The 22,824-nt window shown below is 33.8% G+C and overlaps 1 protein-coding gene across 1 annotated transcript; it reads left to right on the forward strand.

The window, feature by feature from the left end:
- Positions 1 to 21: 21 nt before the first annotated feature.
- On the forward strand, positions 22 to 22,214 carry LOC100377909 (sodium-independent sulfate anion transporter-like). The gene is made up of 15 exons (XM_006812739.3): positions 22 to 202; positions 4,107 to 4,469; positions 6,306 to 6,522; positions 7,199 to 7,367; positions 9,820 to 9,874; positions 10,310 to 10,394; positions 11,224 to 11,552; positions 12,010 to 12,082; positions 12,845 to 12,895; positions 13,338 to 13,398; positions 14,180 to 14,376; positions 14,875 to 15,005; positions 15,344 to 15,511; positions 15,692 to 15,845; positions 19,088 to 22,214. Exons 2-15 carry the CDS (start codon positions 4,239 to 4,241, stop codon positions 19,279 to 19,281), a joined length of 2,115 nt encoding a protein of 704 aa, XP_006812802.1. The 5' UTR covers positions 22 to 202; positions 4,107 to 4,238; the 3' UTR covers positions 19,282 to 22,214.
- Positions 22,215 to 22,824: the final 610 nt, after the last annotated feature.

The following is a 22,824-nucleotide window of genomic DNA, read 5'->3' on the forward strand; positions in this document are numbered from 1 at the left end:
TAATAGGTGAAAATACACGCACCAGATGGACTGGCACGACTGCGTGGCGTTTGTGTTTGAACGTGTATGCTAAGGGAGTGGGTTGGTAGTGTTAATGCGTTCCACTCCGGAGTGAATATCGGTGACTGTTTTGTCGAAATAATACTGGGCAGGGAATTTTGCGGCGAAAGAAGTCACCGGCGCCGTGAACACCGCTTCGCCGGTAAGTTGTTCGGAATATTCCATCACTTTCATTCACCCCGGCATTCACCTCCGTGTTCATTACTTGAGATCAATTGACACCTCCATGGCGTTCTATTGTTTACGTTCACACAGAAACTACGGCGTTCAATTCTGAAGTAAAAAACATACATGCTTTTCCTGTTCCATCTGTAGCAGTATAATCATCTTCTACATTATTGAAACTTGGCGAATGTGATTAGCGAGTGCTCTGTTTACCGCGGCTATTGAGGCGATCATCGGAACTGAACGTGTAATGTCTTGAAACTTAAATTATCGTAGTGTTAAATAAGTAATTTGAAATCTTCACATGATTAACTAAACACGTTTCGGTGAAATTCTTCCAACGATAAATATTATGTAAAGCAGACTTCATCCACAGCTGAACGCCCGCTACTGTCATATGATTGACATATCCATGCGACTTTAAGAAAAGACACCTCGTGATCTGACTTGTACACGTGATTTATACGTAGTTATGAGCATTGTGCGATATGATTCTTGAAAGATTTCTTTCACAGTGAATACAATTCGAAACTTAATTTCGATTGTACTGGAACGTTAAATTGTGTCTGTCAATTTTAATACAATATTTATAATGTGTATCAGCTGTGCCCACGTATGACATTCAGAACGTAGTATGAAATTACATTGTATTCTATCTAGTGGAATCCCTGTCCTTCACACGTAACTAAATAAATGTATCTAATGGTTTCTATTGTCAAGCGCCAACTTATTAGCATGACAATGGCTTCTTGTTTCTGGTGGTAGGTTAATAGGATTTTAAACTTTGTATTGTATTTGTTCATGCTATGTTGCTTATAAGCACATGCACAAGTTTGGGAATTAGTTGCATTATTTATTCTTTTATTGCTCTTTGACAGTTTCGTGGTAAAGAGTTTAGTTATAATTTGCATACTTCAAGTTAGAAAGTTAGTACTGTAAACTTTTTCACTGCTAGTAATTTAGTTATTCCATGATTTAATGGCATTTGTGAAGACAAATTTCAGCAAAGTTAGTGACACCCTATGTCAAAGGATTCATAGAAATTTTCACTGCTACAAAATTTCACAATTTTCACCAAAAATGTAAAAAATTGCAGTTTACAGTACATTTTTAATTTTATAACACTTGCACATTCCCCTGAGGGATTGGCAATGGTTACACGAGTTTAAGAACGAATAAGTGTTATTTAAAAACTTCCTGAATAGTTGACCTAGTGTTTACTTCCTGTATAAGTGGGACCAGAACAAGATATAAATAAAAAAAAAGCAACTTTTAGTACTACAGTCCTGTGAAGTGAGGTAATTGTATACCACATGTATTCTGCTAAAGAATCATGCCTTTATACTTGCTAATGTGGCTGTGACTGGTTATGTCATTGTCATGTGACCTATTATTTCTTTATCTGTCCTCTTCCTATGTGGCAGGTATGTGTGTGTAATTCAGGGTTGTTACTCTGTTGTGACGCACACTACTGGATCTGTATAACTGCTCAGAGAATACCCCCAAAACAGCTCAGTTAAAATGCAATTATTTTAGATTACCTTGAAATCGGGTAGAGTTCACCTCAAAATTTAACACACTTTTATTTACTTTTATTTGTTCCTGTAACTTGGTACATGTGTCACTGTACCCATTAGTCATACATGTACTTTTATTATGGTCTTGATTTTTTTTCTGCTGGTTGAGACTCCTTGACCTGTACCACTGAATTTTAATGAGGACAAGTATGCCTGTACCTTGTAGAAGAAGACGCTCTGGCGTGTAATTTATTATGTTGGTATAAGAAGCTCTGATAGTTGTCGCTTTATCATGCAGAGATTTTTACGACACTCGTAAAGATGTACTTTTGATAAGTTCTTGTACCATAACTAGGCTACTTGGCAATATATAAATTAATCTTAGAGGACGTACATCTCACAAGTGCTATTTACACTCTTGCTGTTAGTGTGGTTTTGCTGATTATGCTAGCATTGTTACTGAAGCTGAGTACAACACAAGTACAAAACCCACACCCTGCCTGGGTGAGTGTGTCGCTACAGATTCTGGGTAAGCATATGGATGACAAAATCACTAATAGTGAATTTGTTGCTGTCTCGCCCATGAAGTTCCAGGATATGTTAGGTTTGAGGGAGATGTTCCTTGTACATGTAATATACCTCCATGTATGTCAGTTGTTGATGCACGCTATGATACTTACTGATACATGTACTGTTTGTACTTATAAAAGTACTTGCAGTTCATCACAAAGCTCACACGTTTTGGTGTTGGATTACAGTATCATGCATGAATATTTTAATGATCAAATTCATGATTTCGTCAAACTTTGTGGTGGCATGTAAAGACAGCATTTAATTACATACATATATTTTAGTTATATTTGTTGCCAGAAGTTCACATTTTTATCTGACTGGTCAAGTTTTGATTTCACATTTACTAGTAGTTGTGTGAAATGAAAAGGACAAACTGATATATCACTTTGCATCTGTCATCTGTTGCATTTACATGTATTTCCATATTTGTCCTCGTTTTAAGATTTTCAAAACAAACTGCATCATGGTTGTCTTAATTGATATTCATTTTCAAAATTTCTCTTCAACATGAGCAACAGTTTATAAGTATATTTCCTGACTTCCATGGAAGATGCAATTTTCATAAAGCAAATATCATATTTGCTCTATTAAAAGTGCATCTCCAATCAAGTGCGTGTGAGTGAACAATTGCATTATTTGTATGTTGAATAATTATAATATTGCTTAATTTAACCATAGACATGACTGTATTCTTCATACATGTGCATGCACCAATAATAGAACAAATGCAGTGATAGCATAACATCTTGATAACATATTTTTAGCTCCGTTGTTGACTTAGACGAGCGGAGCTTATCATATGAGTGATTATCTGTGGTCGTTAGTGTCAACTTTTTACTTTTTCGACCTGAAAACTACAAGCCTGAATGCTTTGGTGTGTATGTACCTTGGGTAGACCTCTCTTAGATTTGTTCATTTCATGATACGTATCTTTAATTCTCTAATTTTGGTGAATATTTTTTTCATTTTTGGTAAAAAGTGATATTTTCGACTTTTTGTTGAAAACAGCAAGTCTGATCTGATTACATATAGGGACCTCACGGTAGACCTCTTAGATTTGTTCATTTCATGATACGTATCTTTAATTCTCTAATTTTGGTGAATATTTTTTCATTTTTACTAAAAAGTGATATTTTCGACTTCTTGTTGAAAACGGCAAGTCTGATCTGATTACATATAGGGACCTCATGGTAGACCTTTTAGATTTGTTCATTTCATGATACGTATCTTTAATTCTCTAATTTTGGTGAATATGTTTTTCATTTTTGGTAAAAAGTGATATTTTCGACTTCTTGTTGAAAACAGCAAGTCTGATCTGATTACACATAGGGACCTCACGGTAGACCTCTTAGATTTGTTCATTTTCTAATGATGCATGTATCTTCAGTTCTTAATTGAAACGTGCATTGCTAACAGCGGAGCTTGTTTTATGTAAAATTTGTTTTCTATCGCCCAATGTAGAATTATTCACATGGAGGCAATATATTTAAAATATTTATTATCTGAATTGAAGGTCATTCATTTATACATATTTATAGCGTGACAATTTTTCTGTCCTAATTTTTGTTTGATTTTGATATCAATGTTTGTTTTGTTTAATATGATATAAAGCGAGGCGTTGTCGAACAGTTTCAACCCGGTTGCATTGCTATGTGAACGTAATAGGGTTAGTCTCTGTGTAAACTTTAGGTTATCGCAAATTTTAGCACGTGCCTGCAAACCATGTAATGTACATCGTAGTGATTAGCTTTTTTTTCATTCAGATCGTAATGTTTTTATCTCTTTTAACAGATAACAGAATTGCTGGTCTCAACCTTTCTTTGTATTCTTTATCATCTATTGAAGTTTTTATATAAACAACGGTTTGATCTCTTCTGAACGAGAGCTGAATTGTGTGCTCAGTGTTTTCGTCCAAACTGTACAATGACGACTCGATTAAGAACCAATGCTAGATTTGTAGGAAAGAAATGTGGAGACTTTGCCAAAGAGAGCTGTACAGTTGACAATGTCAAATCCAAATTTCCCATCACACAATGGCTACCCAAATATAAACCAAAATGGCTTATATCAGATTTTATTGCTGGAATCACAGTTGGATTGACAGTGTTACCGCAAGGATTGGCGTATGCAACGGTCGCTAAACTTCCACTTCAGGTAAGTTGAAAATTAACTTAAATATTTGAATAAAAACAGTGCACACCACAGCGGCGGTACAATGTAGTGGTGGTGTTGATTTTATAACTCCCCTCATAGTCTACATACAAGACCAATAACAAAATATAGTTTTTAATCCATAACCCAACTCAATCGATACTTAGATCGGTATTTCGGGATAGTCAGTGACAATTGCGACAAAAAATTCCTAGTTTTTCGTCTTGTGTAAAACATAAACTGTTTTATGGTACATGATATTTGTATTCTGCAGGTTACCATGTTGATTTAAGTCGCTTCAGTCCATATCAAATATTGAGTAGTCTTACCTGTGCCTCAGAAGTATAAACCAGTTTTCGGAAACATGGACTATTTGTTAAGCCTGAGCAAAACTTTCTAAAATTTGTATACATTCTGATAATAGTGCTGTGTGTGGGCACAGTAACTGTTAATATACTGGTATTTTAATAGCAGCTTCCCTGTAACCATACTACAGTTTGCCCTCCCCCCTTTTACACTTCTTGACCTTTGAACCGTGGAAGAAAAAACAAATCATAAACGCTTCTGTTTATGGGCACTGCATAACACGTGCATCTTTCATCTTTGTTCAAAGTTTGCTGCAACCATATCTGTATTCACTGATTTTGTGTGAATCTTTGCAACTAAACTTGTTGATAAATTGATTGTTCGAAAACTGAAGATTGGCTCACAAGTCTGTGTATTCAAATTATCGATTTATAACTTTGAATGCCTTGCCTAGTTGCAAAATTATGCTTTTTTATTTACAGTACGTCATTAATCACTTGCAATGCCAGAGTTGTTTACTTGCATCTTGGTCATTATTCTAGTCTCGGTTGTCAGAGTTCTAATTTAACACCCTCTTTCTGACTGCATGTACCGGTATGTAATAAACCTGGATCACCTACCAAAATTTCCCTAAAACCCAAATTACATGGCAGAGAAAGTAGTGTATGAATAAACTCCAGTCTCCAGATAACTTTTACATATTGGCAATGATAAATAAGCTAGTCCTAAAGTTATATACTTAAAGCAGTCTTAGCTTTTGTGTTTACATCAACAGTTGGTTAACACTTCTTATTTCTGCCCAGGCCTTTAAAAATGAATTAGAATGTTCAGCAATGCATGTCAGTTGACCCTCTTTAAGTTTTTTTAAAACTGTCAATCGTACTAGCCCCAATTAAATATAAATAGAATATATATTAGGGCAGTATAAGTGCTAGTATTTGTCAAGTGTGGTTGTATGTTATCCACCATATTAATGCAACATTGCACATTTCTGTTTATTTGTACATGTATTTTGTAAATACTAGTAATGCCCAATTTAGAAAGATTTGTTTTAGACTCATCTGTAAATAAGAACATTGAAAGAAGATAAATTTAGATAAAGTGTCACGGTATCCGTACGAGTACATTTCTGATGGTGTGAAACATTAATGCTACTGGAACTGCTAAAAAAAATTTTCAATGTATATTTGCATACACAGTATTTTTGATTTATTACCGATAGTAGCGCATTCATTTACGTAAATAAGTGTCAATGGTAAAAGCTTGTTATATTTTAATGATCCAGCATACAGTAAAGGCAATTTTTGGTCCATGTGTGTTTCAGTGAACATGTGCTTCAGCAAAATTAGGCTATAGCAATAAAAAATAAAAAAAAAAAATCAGCAAAAATAGTGTTTTTGCCTTATGCACAGATTAGAAATGTGCTACTGCTAGGGTAAATATGACATGTATTACTTGAATGTTGAGTATACCAACATTATTTTATATAATATAATGACTAAGTTTGTAACTTTTGTTTATATTATGTTTCAGTATGGACTTTACTCTGCATTTATGGGTAACTTTGTCTACTGTTTTATGGGTACTGCAAAAGATATTACGCTTGGACCGACTGCTGTTATGTCACTTATTATGTCTGAATTCAGCAGTGGCCAGGAGCGAGAAGACGGGTTACATAATCCCGTCTACGCTATCACGATAGCATTCTTTTGTGGGATAACTCAGTTATTGATGGGCATATTTCATCTTGGTAAGTTTTTAAAATCAAAAGTAGCCAAGAATCTTTGTGGTATTCAAACACACTATTCCTTACTCAGCTAATATCTAAGTACGAGTTAGTGGAGTGACGTATAATGTGTGGATCAGTGAATTCTGTATTTGCTTTACTGTAAAATGACGTATTTTCACTGGGTTTAAATTTCGCTGATTTACCATTTCAGGCATATTCAGTAGGTTTTAAATTCACTGTTTTATCATTTAGATAATGTATTTTATGCTAATTTTTACATATTCACTGTGTTTTAATTTAACACATTTTCCAGTCAGCGAAATAGGCAAAATTAAAACCCAGTGAATAATTGACGCTTTTGCAGTATTAGTAGTGCTTGCGAAAATAACAGCAGTGTGAGTGAATGGTCCAGTAGCATACAATATGGAGCAGATGATTTGTATTGGAGTTGCATTTCTTAACAAGAAAAAAGTTTCTAGCGGTTCAGTTCTAGTTCGATGCTATTTCACCAGGCCATTGAACTAGTGATCTCGTAAATTAGTGATACCACAAGCAAGTTCATTAGACTAGTTCAATTTTCATTCTTTTAAGCTTCGTATTTGTCAAAACAGTTCGAAAATCTGTAATGTTAATCTCAAATACCTACATGACATGTAATTTGTAATTCCAATGTGTTTTTTTATTTTTGTTTCTTCAGGGTTTTTAGTGAATTTTATATCTTTTAATGTCATCAATGCTTTCACATCTGCTGCTGCCGTCATTATTGGTGTGGGTCAATTGCGGCATATATTTGGTATTCCCAAGTTCAAGTCTCATGGTTTTATTGATGATATCTACTATACTGCCCTGGGAATTCCCAAGACAAGGTAAGCATGGAATACTATTACAGCTTGGTGTTTTGCTGCCAAGTATCTCAAAAATCATCAGATAAGGTGTTCATTTAAAAAAGTACTATATCAGGTTTGTTTAACAGCAGATAAACTGATCAAATAAAAATCATCTGCTTAGTGTAGATAGTCTCACACTGCATTTCTGTGTTCCTAAACAACAAAACAGGAACTTAATCAGATAAGACCATGACAAATGAGTAATTATATTTGATATTTGTTTTCCGTAAAAACTATTTCTGGATTCAAAACAAACTTTTCCCACTAGAAAACCACCTTGTAATGAAACCCATATCATCAATATCGTAACCTTATTGGCCTTGAGTCAAGTCTTGGCCATTTCTGATCAACTCAAATGATCTATTTCATACTGTATTAAAATACTTTATTTTCGCTTGGAATTAATTTTCGCTGAAGAAATGATTCAGTGAAAATAAAATCCAGCGAATATATATATTTCCTGTATTTTACATTCAACTCAAAAATCAGATACTAGAAATCCTCAATCTTGTACTAAATTGGGGGTGGGAGATTTGAGTTAACCGACCATAACTTTGGTGCATCATTTATAACTATTTTTCTACAATTCCATTTTGAACCAAATTTCTCAAATATTTAATTTATGTCCAGCAGCGCTTAGTTGAGCCTGTGTACTACCGGGAATTCATTTATATGCAAAGGCTGCTTTTATCATTTTAGTTCCGTGGATGTACCAATGTATCTAAATTTGACTACCTGGGTATTTTTGTTATGCTTGTAATAGTTGACATGCTAATTTGTCTATGTTCAATCAGTTGGCTTTCTGGATTCTCCATTTGCAGTTTGGCTGTACCATTAAAGTTACACCAAACCAGTATTTCCCACGAAACGTTCTCATCAACAACTCATTTAACCTTTCCATTGTAACTTATCACAATATATAAAAGTATGATTGACTATTCTAAAGTACGTATTGACGACTGATTGACGTCACTGATTCGTCAGCTGTTGTCGCCTATTGATAGCATCCAAGCTGACACTGAATCAAGTCAATACAGTCATTACCACGTCATTTCCTGTGAATAATATAATTAACGTCAATGCTTACCACCTGTTACATAAACTGATATTATCATATTTAATATTTAAACAGAAAAAAAAAACTGTTACACCTAAGTGCCTGCTTTCCCATCCTACGATGTACTATATATTATTTCCCTAACGTTGAAAAAAAAAGTTGGGGATTACATACAGTACTGTATTTATTGTATTAGAGTATGTGCTTATGTAAATTACAGAAGTGATGCTGCATTTATGGTCATAATATATAATATTTTAATGATCAAGTACTCAAGTATACAAGTGCAATTTTGGTTTATATGCACTATTGATGTAATTCTTATAAAACAAATGCAGTACATGTATAAGATAGTACTATGTACCTTTCGTTTTTCATTTTAATACAAGACAATCTCAAAGTAAATTGAATTTTATTCTGGTCAAATTAATTTTTTGTTGGTGTTTTGTTAGATATTAAAAACCACTTTCATATATAAGAACTTTTCAACATTGTTAAAACTTTGTTATTGATATTAAATATAGGATAATGAATATTGCTGTTTTAAGGGAAAAAAATGATTTATAATTTCCAGGCCATCTTTGACCAAAGACTGTATCGGCCATTGTTGGAAAGAATAGAAAATACTCATGCCCTGAGATGATTCCAGTCAGTTTTCTAGATATAAAATATTTTTTTATGAACTTTGATTTACTCTGATATTCAAATATTTGTATTTCATTGTGATTTTTGTTCAACTAGGTATATTTAATTTGAAACATCTGATAATATATCTCCTGCAAAGATTCCACCAGTCATGGCAGTAGACAGATGCTAAGCTGTGTATGTGGATTCTGTCTACACATTATATAGACTATGAATGAAATAAAAAATTGCAAACCACTAATACTCAAGTCATTCACAACACAAATTGGTGGCAATAATAATCCATTTTATTTGTTTTATATAATATTAGATTATGAGAATACGGATATTCAAAGTATACACAAATACAGTACAGTAGAAGGATCGACCGACGGTCAGTGGAGGTCAATGCGACGACATACTGTCTGTGTACTTTGCGATATCTTTGTAATAACCTTTTATTATACGTCATGGGAATGCCAAAATTTAAAAAGTTTAGAACAGAATCAGCGAACTTCTTTGTGTGAAGTCCAAACACATGGTGGCGGCACATGTTTGTTTTTATTATTAGGATGCTTATGCGCGTGATTAACTTTTCCTAATGCTGTAGGAACTAATATGGTAGTAACTTATGGCGTTGCAATACAGATGTATAATAATCATTATTTTCAGCCAAAAGAAAATATTAATTTATTCGGTAGTGAACCAGTCTGCATGATTTTTAACAACTTTTTTATTACAACTTTCTAGGTGGCAAGACTTTGTAATGGGGGCCACATGTTTTATTCTTCTCATGGTAATGAAGGTATGTATTTGATTATTCATGTTCCAAGTCCACATCAAATTTGTTTTTATGTGTGCAGTGGAAAATTAAATCTGTTTTAACCTGGAACAGAATTTAAACCCAACTAATCCACAAGCTGATACATGACAATATTAACATATTTGTGATATATATGTAGGTTATTCTTGTGGGTGCAAAGTGCCAATGAATTACTTAGTTTCACTGTGTGGCATTAGCCATATATTACTATACTTTAAAAAAAAAAATGATGAGCTGAAAATTCAAGTTATTAAATGTGGTGATATATTGAGCAAGGTACCTGCCTTAAGATTTATGTTAGAAATGTTTATAATTTTGTAAAAATTAGTTTTTCAGGTGGTAGATATGTTAATTTTTTGTGTAATTCTACTGTCTGATTTGTATGTGTCTAACATACGCCATTTTTTTTTTCTTCAGAAAGTTAAAGAAAGGTATTCTGGTAAAAAAGCGAAAACCACATCCCAGAAGATTTTATATAAAGTCATATGGCTTTTTGGAACAGGTAAGCATCAAGAAAATACTTTCTTTTCTACATACAGATTTTGTATTAGAAGCCAATAAAGGGTTAGTTGATAATCAGAAATCTAAGATTTAAGGGAAGTTATTTCTGTCCTTGCATCTAAACAAATTTCATCTACTCAAAATCATAGTGGACGTCCATATTCAATATAGACTGAATACTTCCATTTTCTTTCATCATGAGTATCTCGTCTTAAAATCTGACAAGTAGCATCCATGTTATATTGTACTTATATTGTAAGGCCTTGTGAAAAATGTTTGTGTTCAAGTTGTAAATTTTGATGAGGCATTCTTTTTTCTAAAACATTTCATGGAACATAAATTTTGTCATAAATCAAATTGTCAATAGAGGGCGCTATGCAAAATAAGTGAAAATAAATGTTTGTGCACGTTTTTGTGGTGCGCACACTGACAAGAAACACAGGCCCAAAAAAGGAAATATTCACTGGGTTTCAGCTTGATAGATTTGTATTACATGGTTATCAGAATTTTAATTGATAGTTTCTTTCATATTGTGTGACAAGTCAAACTCATTGTACAAACAGTGAAATCATGAATTGTATTTAAATACTAATAGACATTTATAATATAATGGTGCTCGTTCCATTTCTCTCTCCTCCACAAATGAAACAGATGCACTTAAATATGTTTTGATTTTCACACGAGTCTTTCTGAAATCCTGCTAACATGTTCTTCTAAGTCTTGGTCCATACCGGTACTAAAGATCTGCATGCTCAGAACAATTGTCAAATAGCATCATAGTAAAATAGTTTGTGAAATCCAAATTTATGTGTATCATATTCTTTCAACAGCCAAAAATGCAGTCATAGTGATTCTAGCAGCCTGTGTATCTTATGCAATATACAATGGGGAATCGCCTTTCGCACTTGTTGGCCATGTTCCAGCCGGTCTTCCACCATTTGAGTCTCCCTTCCCTCCATATCTTCGTCCAATGCCGCCATTAGCCGATCATTACAAGATGAACACTGATCCTAACATCACCATTGTCAATGACACAGTTGTAGAATATCAGCGTAGTTTAAATGGCACCATGGAGCAGTTGTGGAATGCATCTACTGTTGCCCCGACTACAGATCCTGGAAGTGAGAAAGAGTATGTCTCTGTGAATGACATATTTAATGTAAGTTATTAAGTTATACTTTTACAGTCCCTCGTACATTGTGAACTATGGTTTGGCCTGGAATTATTCTACCGTGACATTTTTCTTAATACATCTTTGCCTTCAGTATCTTTAATTATACTGGTAACTTATTTTTTGAGATGTGCTGTGGAGAACATTGACGGAGAAGGGCTGCTAACTGTTACTTCTCTATAGTTGTAAAAACTGTGATCATGTTGTGTTCCCATGGATACCATGCGAAGTAAAAATTTGAATTACATTGTTTATTTATTTAAACCAATATTTACCTCTGCCAATGACCACTGCCTTTTAACACAATGACAGTTAGAATCCTTGATCCATGTTTAATTTATTCTGAAAATTCTGTACTTCGATTCATGCTCAAAGGTGAATCCCTGAGATTGCACCTTGGAATTGTGGGAGACAATTGTACTAACCTGCCTTCTGTTACTTGCAGGAAGGTGGCATTGGATTTGCTGTTGTACCTTTAATTGGATTCTTGGAAAGTATTGCCATTGCAAAAGCTTTTGGTAAGTGAAGTTACCAATACGAGAGAAACGGTCTGTAATTAATATTCATGATTACTATTCACAATCATAATTTAAAATTTAATTTCCATGACTGAATAATTACAGTGACATAAACTGTTAAAAAGTCTCCACATGAAGATTAAATAACATTGTAAAATTAAATAAAGTTATTAAAGTGCCATAATTATGAGCCAGTGTCTGAAGTACCGGGGTACCTAACATTAAGTTATCTGTTGTATGATTTGGATACAAAAGGATGTGCTATGTGATAAAGATCATGTGTGAATTGAAGAAGTCTTGCAAATTGCAAAAGAAACGTACATTTCTAGAAATCCAAATTTTCACTGCAATGGCACGTTTTGACAATGAATACAAAGTCGCAGTGATTCTCATCACGTTTTCTATTTGTGAATATTATCAAATCATTAAATTTATGGTTCACCCTAACTGGTGTTTATTCAAAGTTTTTTTGGACCTCACAAAATTTGACAATTTTAATGTTTGATTAAAAGATTTGCATACTTTTATGTACAACATGTAGATTATCTAAGGCTCTTTCAAACTTTTATGTTATACATGTAGGTACCACAGATAGACCTCGCTCAGATTTGTTCATTTTCTAATGATATCTTCAGTTCTTTATTTGAAACCTGCATTGCTCACAGCGGAGCTATCTATCGAGAGTATCTGTTGTTTTAGAATGGTCTAATGTTTGTTACCTTTATTTTGGGAAACACTACAAGTTACTTTCTTTTATTACAGGTAGAAGAAATAAATACAGAGTATGGCCAAACCAAGAATTGTTAGCCCTTGGTATGCGTATTTTATTTATCTACTTCTATTCCTGTCTTTGGTCACTCTATTCATTCTTAGCACACTGACTGTCATTTACATTACAGGACATTGTTATCTATGTTATCTAGCATTCAGTTACGTTACTTGCCTTATCACACATCTGGGTACAAATTCACTATAAATTTCAAGTTAGCTCAAAATCAGGGTACAGTTTGTAATAGTAATTTTTTTTTGTATAACACAAGCACCTTTACACTAATATAAACAAACACCTACAGAACTGTCAGAGCAAAATGGTAGTCTCTGTGACATTATATTTCATGTCATTGAACTTAAAAAAAAATTGACACCATTCTGAATAGCAACATAATTATGATAAACACTTTCAGTTTTTCTGAATCTTCTAATCAGGGGTACCGGTACATTCATAGTTATGACTTTCTTATGATTATGTTTTCAGGTACTGCCAATGTCATGAGTTCATTTGTTGGTGCTTACCCTGTAACTGGTAGTTTCTCAAGGTGAGATTTTGTAAACATTTTAGGGTATTTTTAGGGACATGGGGATAACGTGGTGTGGTACTGATGTTATATTATAGTCCTTACATAACATTTAGCGCACTTTAAGGTAATTTGCTTTCAAAACCACCATGAATCTGCTTAAATATAAGAACGTAATATGTAAATACTACATGGAAAAAGTTGAAATTATCAATCACAATGATTTTAAAATTATTAATTTTTATGAAAAATTAAAGTTGCACCTAAACTGGACTGTACATTTTGCACAAGTTAAAGTTGAGTCTGTAAACTTGACATTTGGTAGCAGTGAACATTTTTAGCAATGTTTACAAAATTGCGTTGACACATTTGTGATCAGATCATGAGTACATTATAGCAAATTTGGACAGATGACAGTACTGTATAATCAGTGTTTTCATCTTATCCAGTAGTTATAGCTGGTATAGTTGAGATGTATTGTTACCATGGTATTGGAGCTCTGTTGCTGTGGTAATAGTTGGTTTAAGTACTAGATTACATTATTCCACTGCATACATTTAATTTACAGCATACATATGTACATATTACAGGCTCATCTTAAAGTTGTGTGTAAAATGTTTGATTAATGATAAAACTAATGATACTGAAATTGAAAAAAAAAAGGTCAGATACCTACATTAACAACATGCATGTACTTATACAGATAAACTTAAAAACTCTCCAATCAATAAAACAATATTTAATTTTAATCCTTAAATTTAATCCACAAATAAGGTATAACAAATGTTTTTCGTTCATACAGGACTGCTGTGAACTCCCAGAGTGGCGTTATAACTCCCCTTGGTGGGGTCTTTACTGGAGCGTTAGTTCTTATATCACTAGCAACTTTGACTCCACTATTCTTCTACATTCCAAGTGCCGCTCTCGCTGCTGTTATTATATGTGCTGTTATCAACATGTTTGACCATTCGTCAATTAAAAAGCTATGGGTAGTCAGAAGTAAGTAGATGTTATCCATGTATCAAAAGACTGTACCTTATCTTTTGAGGTGCGAGTGATGACAATTTTTACACTGCAAATTTTGTTACCCTGATATGAAATTGTTGATCAGAGCTGTCTGATCAGTTGGCCAACATCACCTGCATGGTTGACGAGAACCATCTGATTAGTGGCAGATGAATGAACAGTAGAGATTGCACACACATTCGTCTTTCAAAATATCTTTTCCTATCTGCTATCTTGATTGTGATCGTTGGTCTGTTTAAATGTGGCTGTATCTTGTTGACTTGACTACCAATAAATAGAACCAAACACCAGTTTCCATTTCTTCTTGCATTACTTGGTAAAAATATCGTCAGCCTGCCAAAATAATTCATTGATCAATTGTCTATCATCCATATACAGTCTAGACTGATTATACATTGTATCAGTTTTGAAATGAAGATTATATGTATTGCAGGAAATTTCATTGTGTTATCATACTTTTATAACCAACAGAAATTGATTTGATATCTTGGCTTGGGACTTTTATTGGTTCTTTGGTGCAAGGTGTTGAGATTGGTATTATAATTGGTATTGGCATAGACCTGTGTTTTCTTCTGTATGGTCAAGCTAAGCCAGATATTGAGGTAATATTAACAACTGTTCTCCCAACAATGCTTAAAACGATCTGTATTTGAAATTATACTGAAAAAATCCAGGTGAATTCACACTCTATATATTAGATTTCTAAGTTTAGCACAGCATTATCACCATGACAAGTAATAATTTAGGGCATGGTACCTGTATTACTATCGAATTATATCAACTTTTGTGAGACATTCAACAAAGAATTCCATTAAAAACTGCCATCCATGCACTCCTTGGTAGAGCGAAAGCGTAAATACATATATTGTCCATTTAGGCACTACATCATAGCACAATAACAGATTGTTTGCCACATTAATAATTAGTATAACCATTGCAGGTGAAAGAAAGAGAAGTGACTGTGATTGAGATTGAAGCTGGTGTATATTTTCCCGCCGTTGAACATGTCACAGATACTGTTAAAGGTGAATGTATTGAAGGAGAACACGCCAAATCAGCAGTTGTTGATGCCTCAAGAGTCACTCATATTGATTATACGTCTATTCTTGTAAGTATATCACCATGGTTACCTGGTACTGCTGTATTTATCAATTTAACATTTATACAAAACAAATTATGTGATAAGGGGCACAGTCTGATGCTATTATTGAAAACAAACCACAGAAATACACATCATATTGTGTTTATTTAAATGTCTCATTTCATTGTTGTATTATCTTTCATTTAGGCAATAAAAGAAATATTTGTTGAATTTGCACAACGTGATGTTAAAGTAGCACTAGCTGGCTTAAAACCTGAACTTTTAGAAATCATACTTAGAGCAAATATCAAAGGTTTTGAACATTATGACACCGTTGAAGATGCAATCAAAGCTATGAAAGGTATGTAAACAAAACTATTAAAACTAAAGTACTGAAATGACTGTCATAGTTGGACTGTACACCGTAAAGTGTTGTCACCTTCTACGAGTTTGAACGCATGGACCAATATATAATTCTACCCCTATTGTATTCATTCTATTATTAACACATATAATTATGTAAATTTTTTCATGGTAAAAATGCAAGTTTTGGTTTATGTGTGCTTTGCCAGGGTTCGAAATACTCGGGTGCACACTGCACTATGCACATAGATTATTAGCTAGTGCAAGTAAACTCAAAATCCAATGTGCACGCTGTGCATGTAGAAATTAACACAACATTTTCTCATTATATTCACTAAGCCTAAATTAGTTTTAACCAATATTGTAAAAAAATTCAAAAGCACAAGTGAAAAAAATCAAATTCGTCCGTGATCGCATCGATCGAGAACCCGGAAGTAAATTGGTAGCGTACTCGCGTACATTGTGAGAGTACTTTGGGTCTCGCGTGACCTCAGAACAGCATACAAATTTGCGCATGCTCGGTAGTCGCGTGTCATTCGGTTGGTATACAATCATGTCAAAACAACGAAGCCTTTTCGAGTGTGGACTATTGACATCGTTGAAAAAATCTGAGACGGCTGAATGCCCAGTATCTCAAGCAACAAAAAATGATCCCGATAATGGAAACATTTCTGAACAGGATGTAGTACTTGGACACGTTTCTACCACTGAAGGAAATGTTGAATCTCAGCAGAGTACGAGTGCGGCATCATGTGTCAACACTGGGGTGATTGAGTCGCCACCCACTAAGAAAAAAAAAGTTTATCGTTTTCAACAGACGTGGCTTCAAGAGAAAAAATGGCTAATATTCGATGAAAAAAATAACGTAATGTTTTGTGATGTTTGTCAGAAGTTTGACCACAGTGGAAAGGTAAACAAATTTCGCACACAAGGGTGTGTAATTCCTTTCGTTTACATGTTTTAAATGGTCATGAAAATACAAGTAACCATGTCCAGGCTGTATTATCAAAGCAAGTCAAGGAATGTAATCCAAAAGACAGACCAATAGAACGACTTTTGATTAGAATGGAAAAAAGTGAACTGGAACAAATGAGAGTTTTATTTCGTGTGGCTTTCTTTCTGGCTAAATCCGGACGTCCATTCACAGATTTTCCTGGACAGATAAAATTATTGGCTGTTAATAATGTACCTGTTAGTGAAACCTATGCAAATGACAAGCAGGCACGAATATTCACAGATTACATATATGAAAGTAAACGTGTTGAGATGATCAAAGAAATGAGTGAATCAGAGTTTTTTGCTATACTGTCAGATGGAAGTACAGACACTAGTATTACTGATGAGGAAATTGTATATGTTAAATACATTAAAAATGGTAGGCCAACATACAGATTTGTAACATTTAAACCACTTGTTAAAGCTGATGCTCCGTCAATCACTGCCGCACTCCAGAGTACAATGGAGGAAAATCTTGAAAGAAAAACTTGGAAAAATGATCTTGTAGCAGCAAGTTTTGATGGTGCCAATGTGATGATGGGTTCGAAATCAGGGGTCGCCACGAGATTGAAAGAAGATGTACCACACTTAGTTGTTGTTCATTGTTTTGCACATAGACTTGAACTTGCTGTCAAAGATGTTCTAAAGCAAATGCCATATCTCACTGTAGTCCATGAATTTCTTCAGAAGGTGTACCTTTTCTATAAGTACTCCCCCCTGAATTGGGCTGCTTTTAAGAATGCTGGGGAAGCTTTGTGCATTTCTGTTGTAAGGCCAGTGAATGTTAGTGGTACAAGATGGGTGCCTCATCATGAAAGAGGAGTTCAGGCTCTACTCAGGAACTACAAAGTTCATATTGCACATATAGAAGATGTCAGAATACATGGTGGAAAAGAAAGCAAAGACAAAGCAGTGTATTTCCTGAAAATGCTGAAAAGTGTTAAGTTTGTGATGTTCTGTAAATTCCTGCAAATTTACTTTAGAATGATAAGTGTACTCAGTAAATGCCTCCAAGACAATGAGGTTACTGTAGAAAGAGTCAGAAATATGGCTGAGTCTGTAAAGAAACTGATGGTACAGTATAAAGATGAAGACAAACTGAAAGGATGCATGATGGAAGGCATATCTACTAATGCTGATGGGAAACTTGTATATGAAGGCATCTTACTACAAGAGGGACCAGGAAGACCTCAAAGAAATGTAGATAATCACACCCAGTCAAAACAGCAAGAAGCTATAAAAGAATCAAAGAAAGCAATAGAATTAACTGTACAGTGTATTGATAACAGATTTCAAGATTTAGTAGAAAATGAAATCTTGAAATCCACAGTGATATTTGATCCTGCTATGTGGCCTACTGAGACTGAGGCTTTAGAGGTGTATGGAGATGATGAAGTCAAATGTTTGTACAGTCACTTCAAACAGATACTAGAATACAGAGGATGCAATGAAATTGACACATTAATTGAATGGACAGCACTGAAGAAAATAGTTCGAAAAATAGAACAGACAGAAGGCCAATCCCTGAAATATCTTGATATCTGGCAAAGAGTGATGTTGGTGTTTGGAGACAATTATAAGTGTATTCTCATGCTTGTCAAGATAGTTCTTCTCATACCATGTAGTACAGCAGTATGTGAACGCGGATTTTCACTAATGTCAGTAATTAAAAAGTGACTGGCGAAGCAGGCTTCAACCTGAAACCTTAACAGCATTAATGGCAATCAATTTATGTGATGATGAACTTGACACATTTGTTCCTGACAATGCAATTGACTTGTGGTTTCAAGATAGCAAAACAAGCAGAAGACCCCATACAAGACGATATGGATCTCGGGTACCAGAAAATGAGGCTGCATGGTCTGATGACGACAATCTTATAAAGAAACTTTAAACTTTATTAAAACTTTAAAAGTGGTGCATTTCACAACAAGTTGGTGCAGGTAAATTTCAAATTCAACATGCACACTGTGCATGCAGGTAAAAAATTCTATTTCAATCCCTGTTTGCCTAGATGCACTTTTAATAGGTTGTTAATTCTTGTTGTACAAGTTGTCTTTTAGGTTTGGCTCATTTAAAGTTGGTACAAAAAGGAGTTATAAGGGAATACATACGCACGTTGATTTGTTTTTCAATTTGTCAACATTTGACTGACTGGTAGACATTCATGTCTTGAAAATTAACATGTGAATATTTCCATGACTTGTCGGTTGTAATGTTTTCTCACTGTCAATTTAAATGCAGAAAATACTCCAGAAGCAGATGCCACACATGTGCTGTTAACCCCCATGGAAGCAAATTCAAATCATACAGAGAAGTCAAAGAAGGAAGAAGATAAAGATGATAACGAAGATGAAGATGAAAAAACAGTAGATGGTAATGTTGAGATGAAAAGTAATGGACCCTTAAATAAATCTAATGATATAAACCCAGTATAAAAAAAAATGCATTTGGAACAATGAAAGATGTTTGAATGGTTCTGCCAATTGCCATTGTCTTGTAACATTTCAGTCTATATTTTTCATACTTCTCTACAGAGATACCTTAAAATCATGACTTGAAAATTTTTGTATGATTGCATACATGTTTTGTTTGGAAGTTGGATTTTTAAAATGTTGTTGTTGACAACGCAAATGTGCAAATAAACAAAGACGTGATGATCTTTTTATTCTATCTTCCAAATAATCTTTGCAACTGTGATGGGTACTGATTGTATTTTTGCATCATTTTAATAATGTATATAATGTAAATATTTATATATAACGCTATGTGCATGGTGTGTATTTAATGCAATTGAGTATCAGAGGGTGATTTGTAGATCAAAGCGCTTGGATGATCTGTAAACAGTATTTTAAATACTGTGAAAGGCATTTGTTTCTCTTAAGGAGACAACTATGCGAGTTGTGGGAGTTTTTTCATATACTTTTAGTTTTGTATCATACTGAGAAATTCCTATAATATCTAGTAAGAGACTCAAAAGTCTGGGATCACAAACTATATTTGGGGGCTGGGTGATATTGGTGTCAGTGACTATTTTTTTTTGTCTCAATGAATGCTGCTATAGTTTGCGGTAGTTAAAATGCAAGAATAGCCCCACACCCTGTATATTTTATTTACAAACTTTATTGTATACAGCCAAATTTGACTCAATTATGCTGCATAATTAATTCGCCTTACTATATGTATGAGGAACTCATAGAGGCTGCACACTGCATGTAAACGCATATTACTTGACTTCCAGATCATCCAGCACATCATATCCTTCTACTATTAATAACATAAATGTTTCCACCAAATTTCTGGTACAACATTTTCAATGCATTTTTCTTTAATTTTGAATGAAATTGGCATAATTACACATGTACCTCTTTGTAAATTTACAATGAATTGAATATGAAAATGAGTACCTTAAAATCTGTATTATAAGCCGCATCTCTAATATACAAGTCGCACCCATTCTTTTTGAAGAATTGAGAACCAAAAATTCATCATTTCTCATACATGTAGATGCTCTAATAGAAGCCGCATCCCCTCTGTTGCATTGTGCCATTTTGATAGAAGCCGCAGCTTCTAATACAGATTTTACAGTAATATCTGGTTTATATTATGAAAAGTGAGAAAAGGTTAATGTTTACATGTTTATGTGAACTAAATGTTTAAATCAGAAACATTAATTTCAGCTGAAATACATGTAGAGGGTGTCGCTGTAGAATTTCTGATGCGTCTGTAAAGAGTACTGAACTTTCAAATAATCTTTTTAGTCTTATTTTATAGTTAGATTCATTTTTTGTTTTCTTCGTACTCAGTTTTATATTAGTATACACTATTGTCACTATTTTACTTTCTTTTAATTTAAATTTTTTTATAAAAAGTATAAAAACTCTATTTCTTTACATTTACAGGGACATTAAATATGAAAATTTACACTTTTGTCTCCTACATTTGGTCTAGTATCTGGGTATACAAATAATATTTTCTGTACCTGTTAAGTTTTGCGATTCAGACAGTTATGAATTTTGTTGTGGATTTTTAAGAGAGGTGATGAGAGTAGTTACCATTAGGTGGAGTATTCAATGATTTTATAAAGAATACAGAAACAGCTCGGAAAGGAATTAAAAAATGATGTAAATTTTCAGTGGGTTTCTTTTGTAGGCAGGCAGTGGTGTTTCCAGGAATCTCTCAAATTGCGACAAGGTGAATTTACATCTTTCAATTAGACTCAAAATTCTGCTTAAAATATTGTAAAAATGAAGAAAATGAAATAATGCTCACAGCAACATTTAATATCTCAGGGCCAGAAACAAGTCATTTTTAGCCTAATTTACATTTTATTTTGACCCAACTACTTTCAATATGTACAAACTGTCATATTGTTTGTATCTCGGGATAAACCAATCTCGAGATGGTTTAAATACAAACTGTATAATGTACATGTATAATAGTTATGAATGGCTGATCTAAATGTGTTGATGATCCTTCCAATCACTGTGGTTGCTCTATTGGAAGCACAACTATAAAATGCATGCATAAACCAGACTGTATAACCAACCAAACATGTCATTGTACACTGGATCATTAAAGTATGTCTTATTTTTACCTCATACACACCTCTGTTGTTTGCATGTGCTATTACCGTTTTATGAATGATACTATTGACATTATTTTGAAACTGGAACTCGGTGAAATGTGATGCAATATACACTGTAATTTTCTGTATTTTAGCTTACATTTGTCTTGTCATTCTAAAAAGACAATATTAACAATTATAATTTCCCCGAAGATGGCACTACTACATTGAAATACTCAAACTACTAAAAACTGTGTTCAATTTTGCTAGCGAGAGAAAGTGTGACAACATCTTTGTGAAAATACGTCCTTATTCTGAAAATAAATATTTAACTACTGGTATTCCAGTACCATTGCTGCCTTGTAGCCATCTACGTTGTATATTAAGAGATGGTATTTCCAAAATGATTGCAACAAGCAATGTATTTTAACTACTGACAATTTTTGGTGCTAATCCTTCACTTGAAATTGATACAAGGGTAAAAAAAAGTAATCTGCATGCAGCATATGTTAATGTATAATCATAGTCTATTTAATGTATTTGGAGTGAAAAAGGGGATTTTATTTTCAGGATTTGGTTTGCCATGGCTTATTTCTATGTTTTGGATTTAATTGGCTGTTTCTATCATTTGGGATGCAATCGCTTGTTTCTATGAGTCGGGATCAGGGGTAGGATGATTTGGATAAAAACAAAATGCATGTTCAGCTCTGCTTTCTATATAAAATAAGGCTGTAAATGATGTTTGAAATGTGTATTAAAAATCAATAAAGTGGATATTGATATGTCCTCACTAGAAAGTTGAAACTCTTGTCATTTGTAATTACTGCTACATGTACTGGTATGCTGTAAGTCGTACCTGTCCCTTGTGGCGTTTCACAAGCTGTGCTGTTGTGGAAGATGACCAAGCAGATCTGTTCATGTAGATGATTATCTATTCAACGTCTGCAGCAATTTTTATATAAATCACTTCTTTAAAAATACCACCTAGACTATTTGATATGCAAGTACTGAGGGTGGATGTTTGTCAGATTTGCTCGTTGGTGATGATACCGGGGTATTAACTTAATTCTCTATTGTTTTGATGTGCATGTGCCTTTTGTGGACACATAAGATTTTTTTTTTTATTTTGTGATGTATTCAATTTTAGGTGAAAAAAAAAAAAATATTTTTGACTTCTCGAAAATTAACTACCCGGTACCTCGATAGTTAATATGTAGGTACCGTACATTGGGTTGACAGGTCAGGTTTTGCCACTTTTCTCTATTTTTAGCTAATGCCATTTTCGGCAAAAAAAAGAGAAGATACTTTATGTGACTGGAGCATTATGATTGCCAGCCTGTTGGCTTGATGTGTGAATAATTTTGGTCTGAAAATACATGTGCATATTGTAATATTATAATGTCAAAAGATCGAT

The sequence above is a fragment of the Saccoglossus kowalevskii genome, chromosome 8 (genome assembly GCF_978046115.1).
Source record: "Saccoglossus kowalevskii chromosome 8, keSacKowa6.1, whole genome shotgun sequence".
Taxonomy (NCBI): Eukaryota; Metazoa; Hemichordata; class Enteropneusta; family Harrimaniidae; genus Saccoglossus; species Saccoglossus kowalevskii.

Coding starts and splice junctions, on each gene's coding strand:
- LOC100377909 (XM_006812739.3), top strand. CDS start 4,239: ATGACGACTCGATTAAGAACCAATGCTAGATTTGTAGGAAAGAAATGT. Junction 7,368..9,819: donor CTGGGAATTCCCAAGACAAG/GTAAGCATGGAA, acceptor ACAACTTTCTAG/GTGGCAAGACTTTGTAATGG. Junction 11,553..12,009: donor CTGTGAATGACATATTTAAT/GTAAGTTATTAA, acceptor TGTTACTTGCAG/GAAGGTGGCATTGGATTTGC.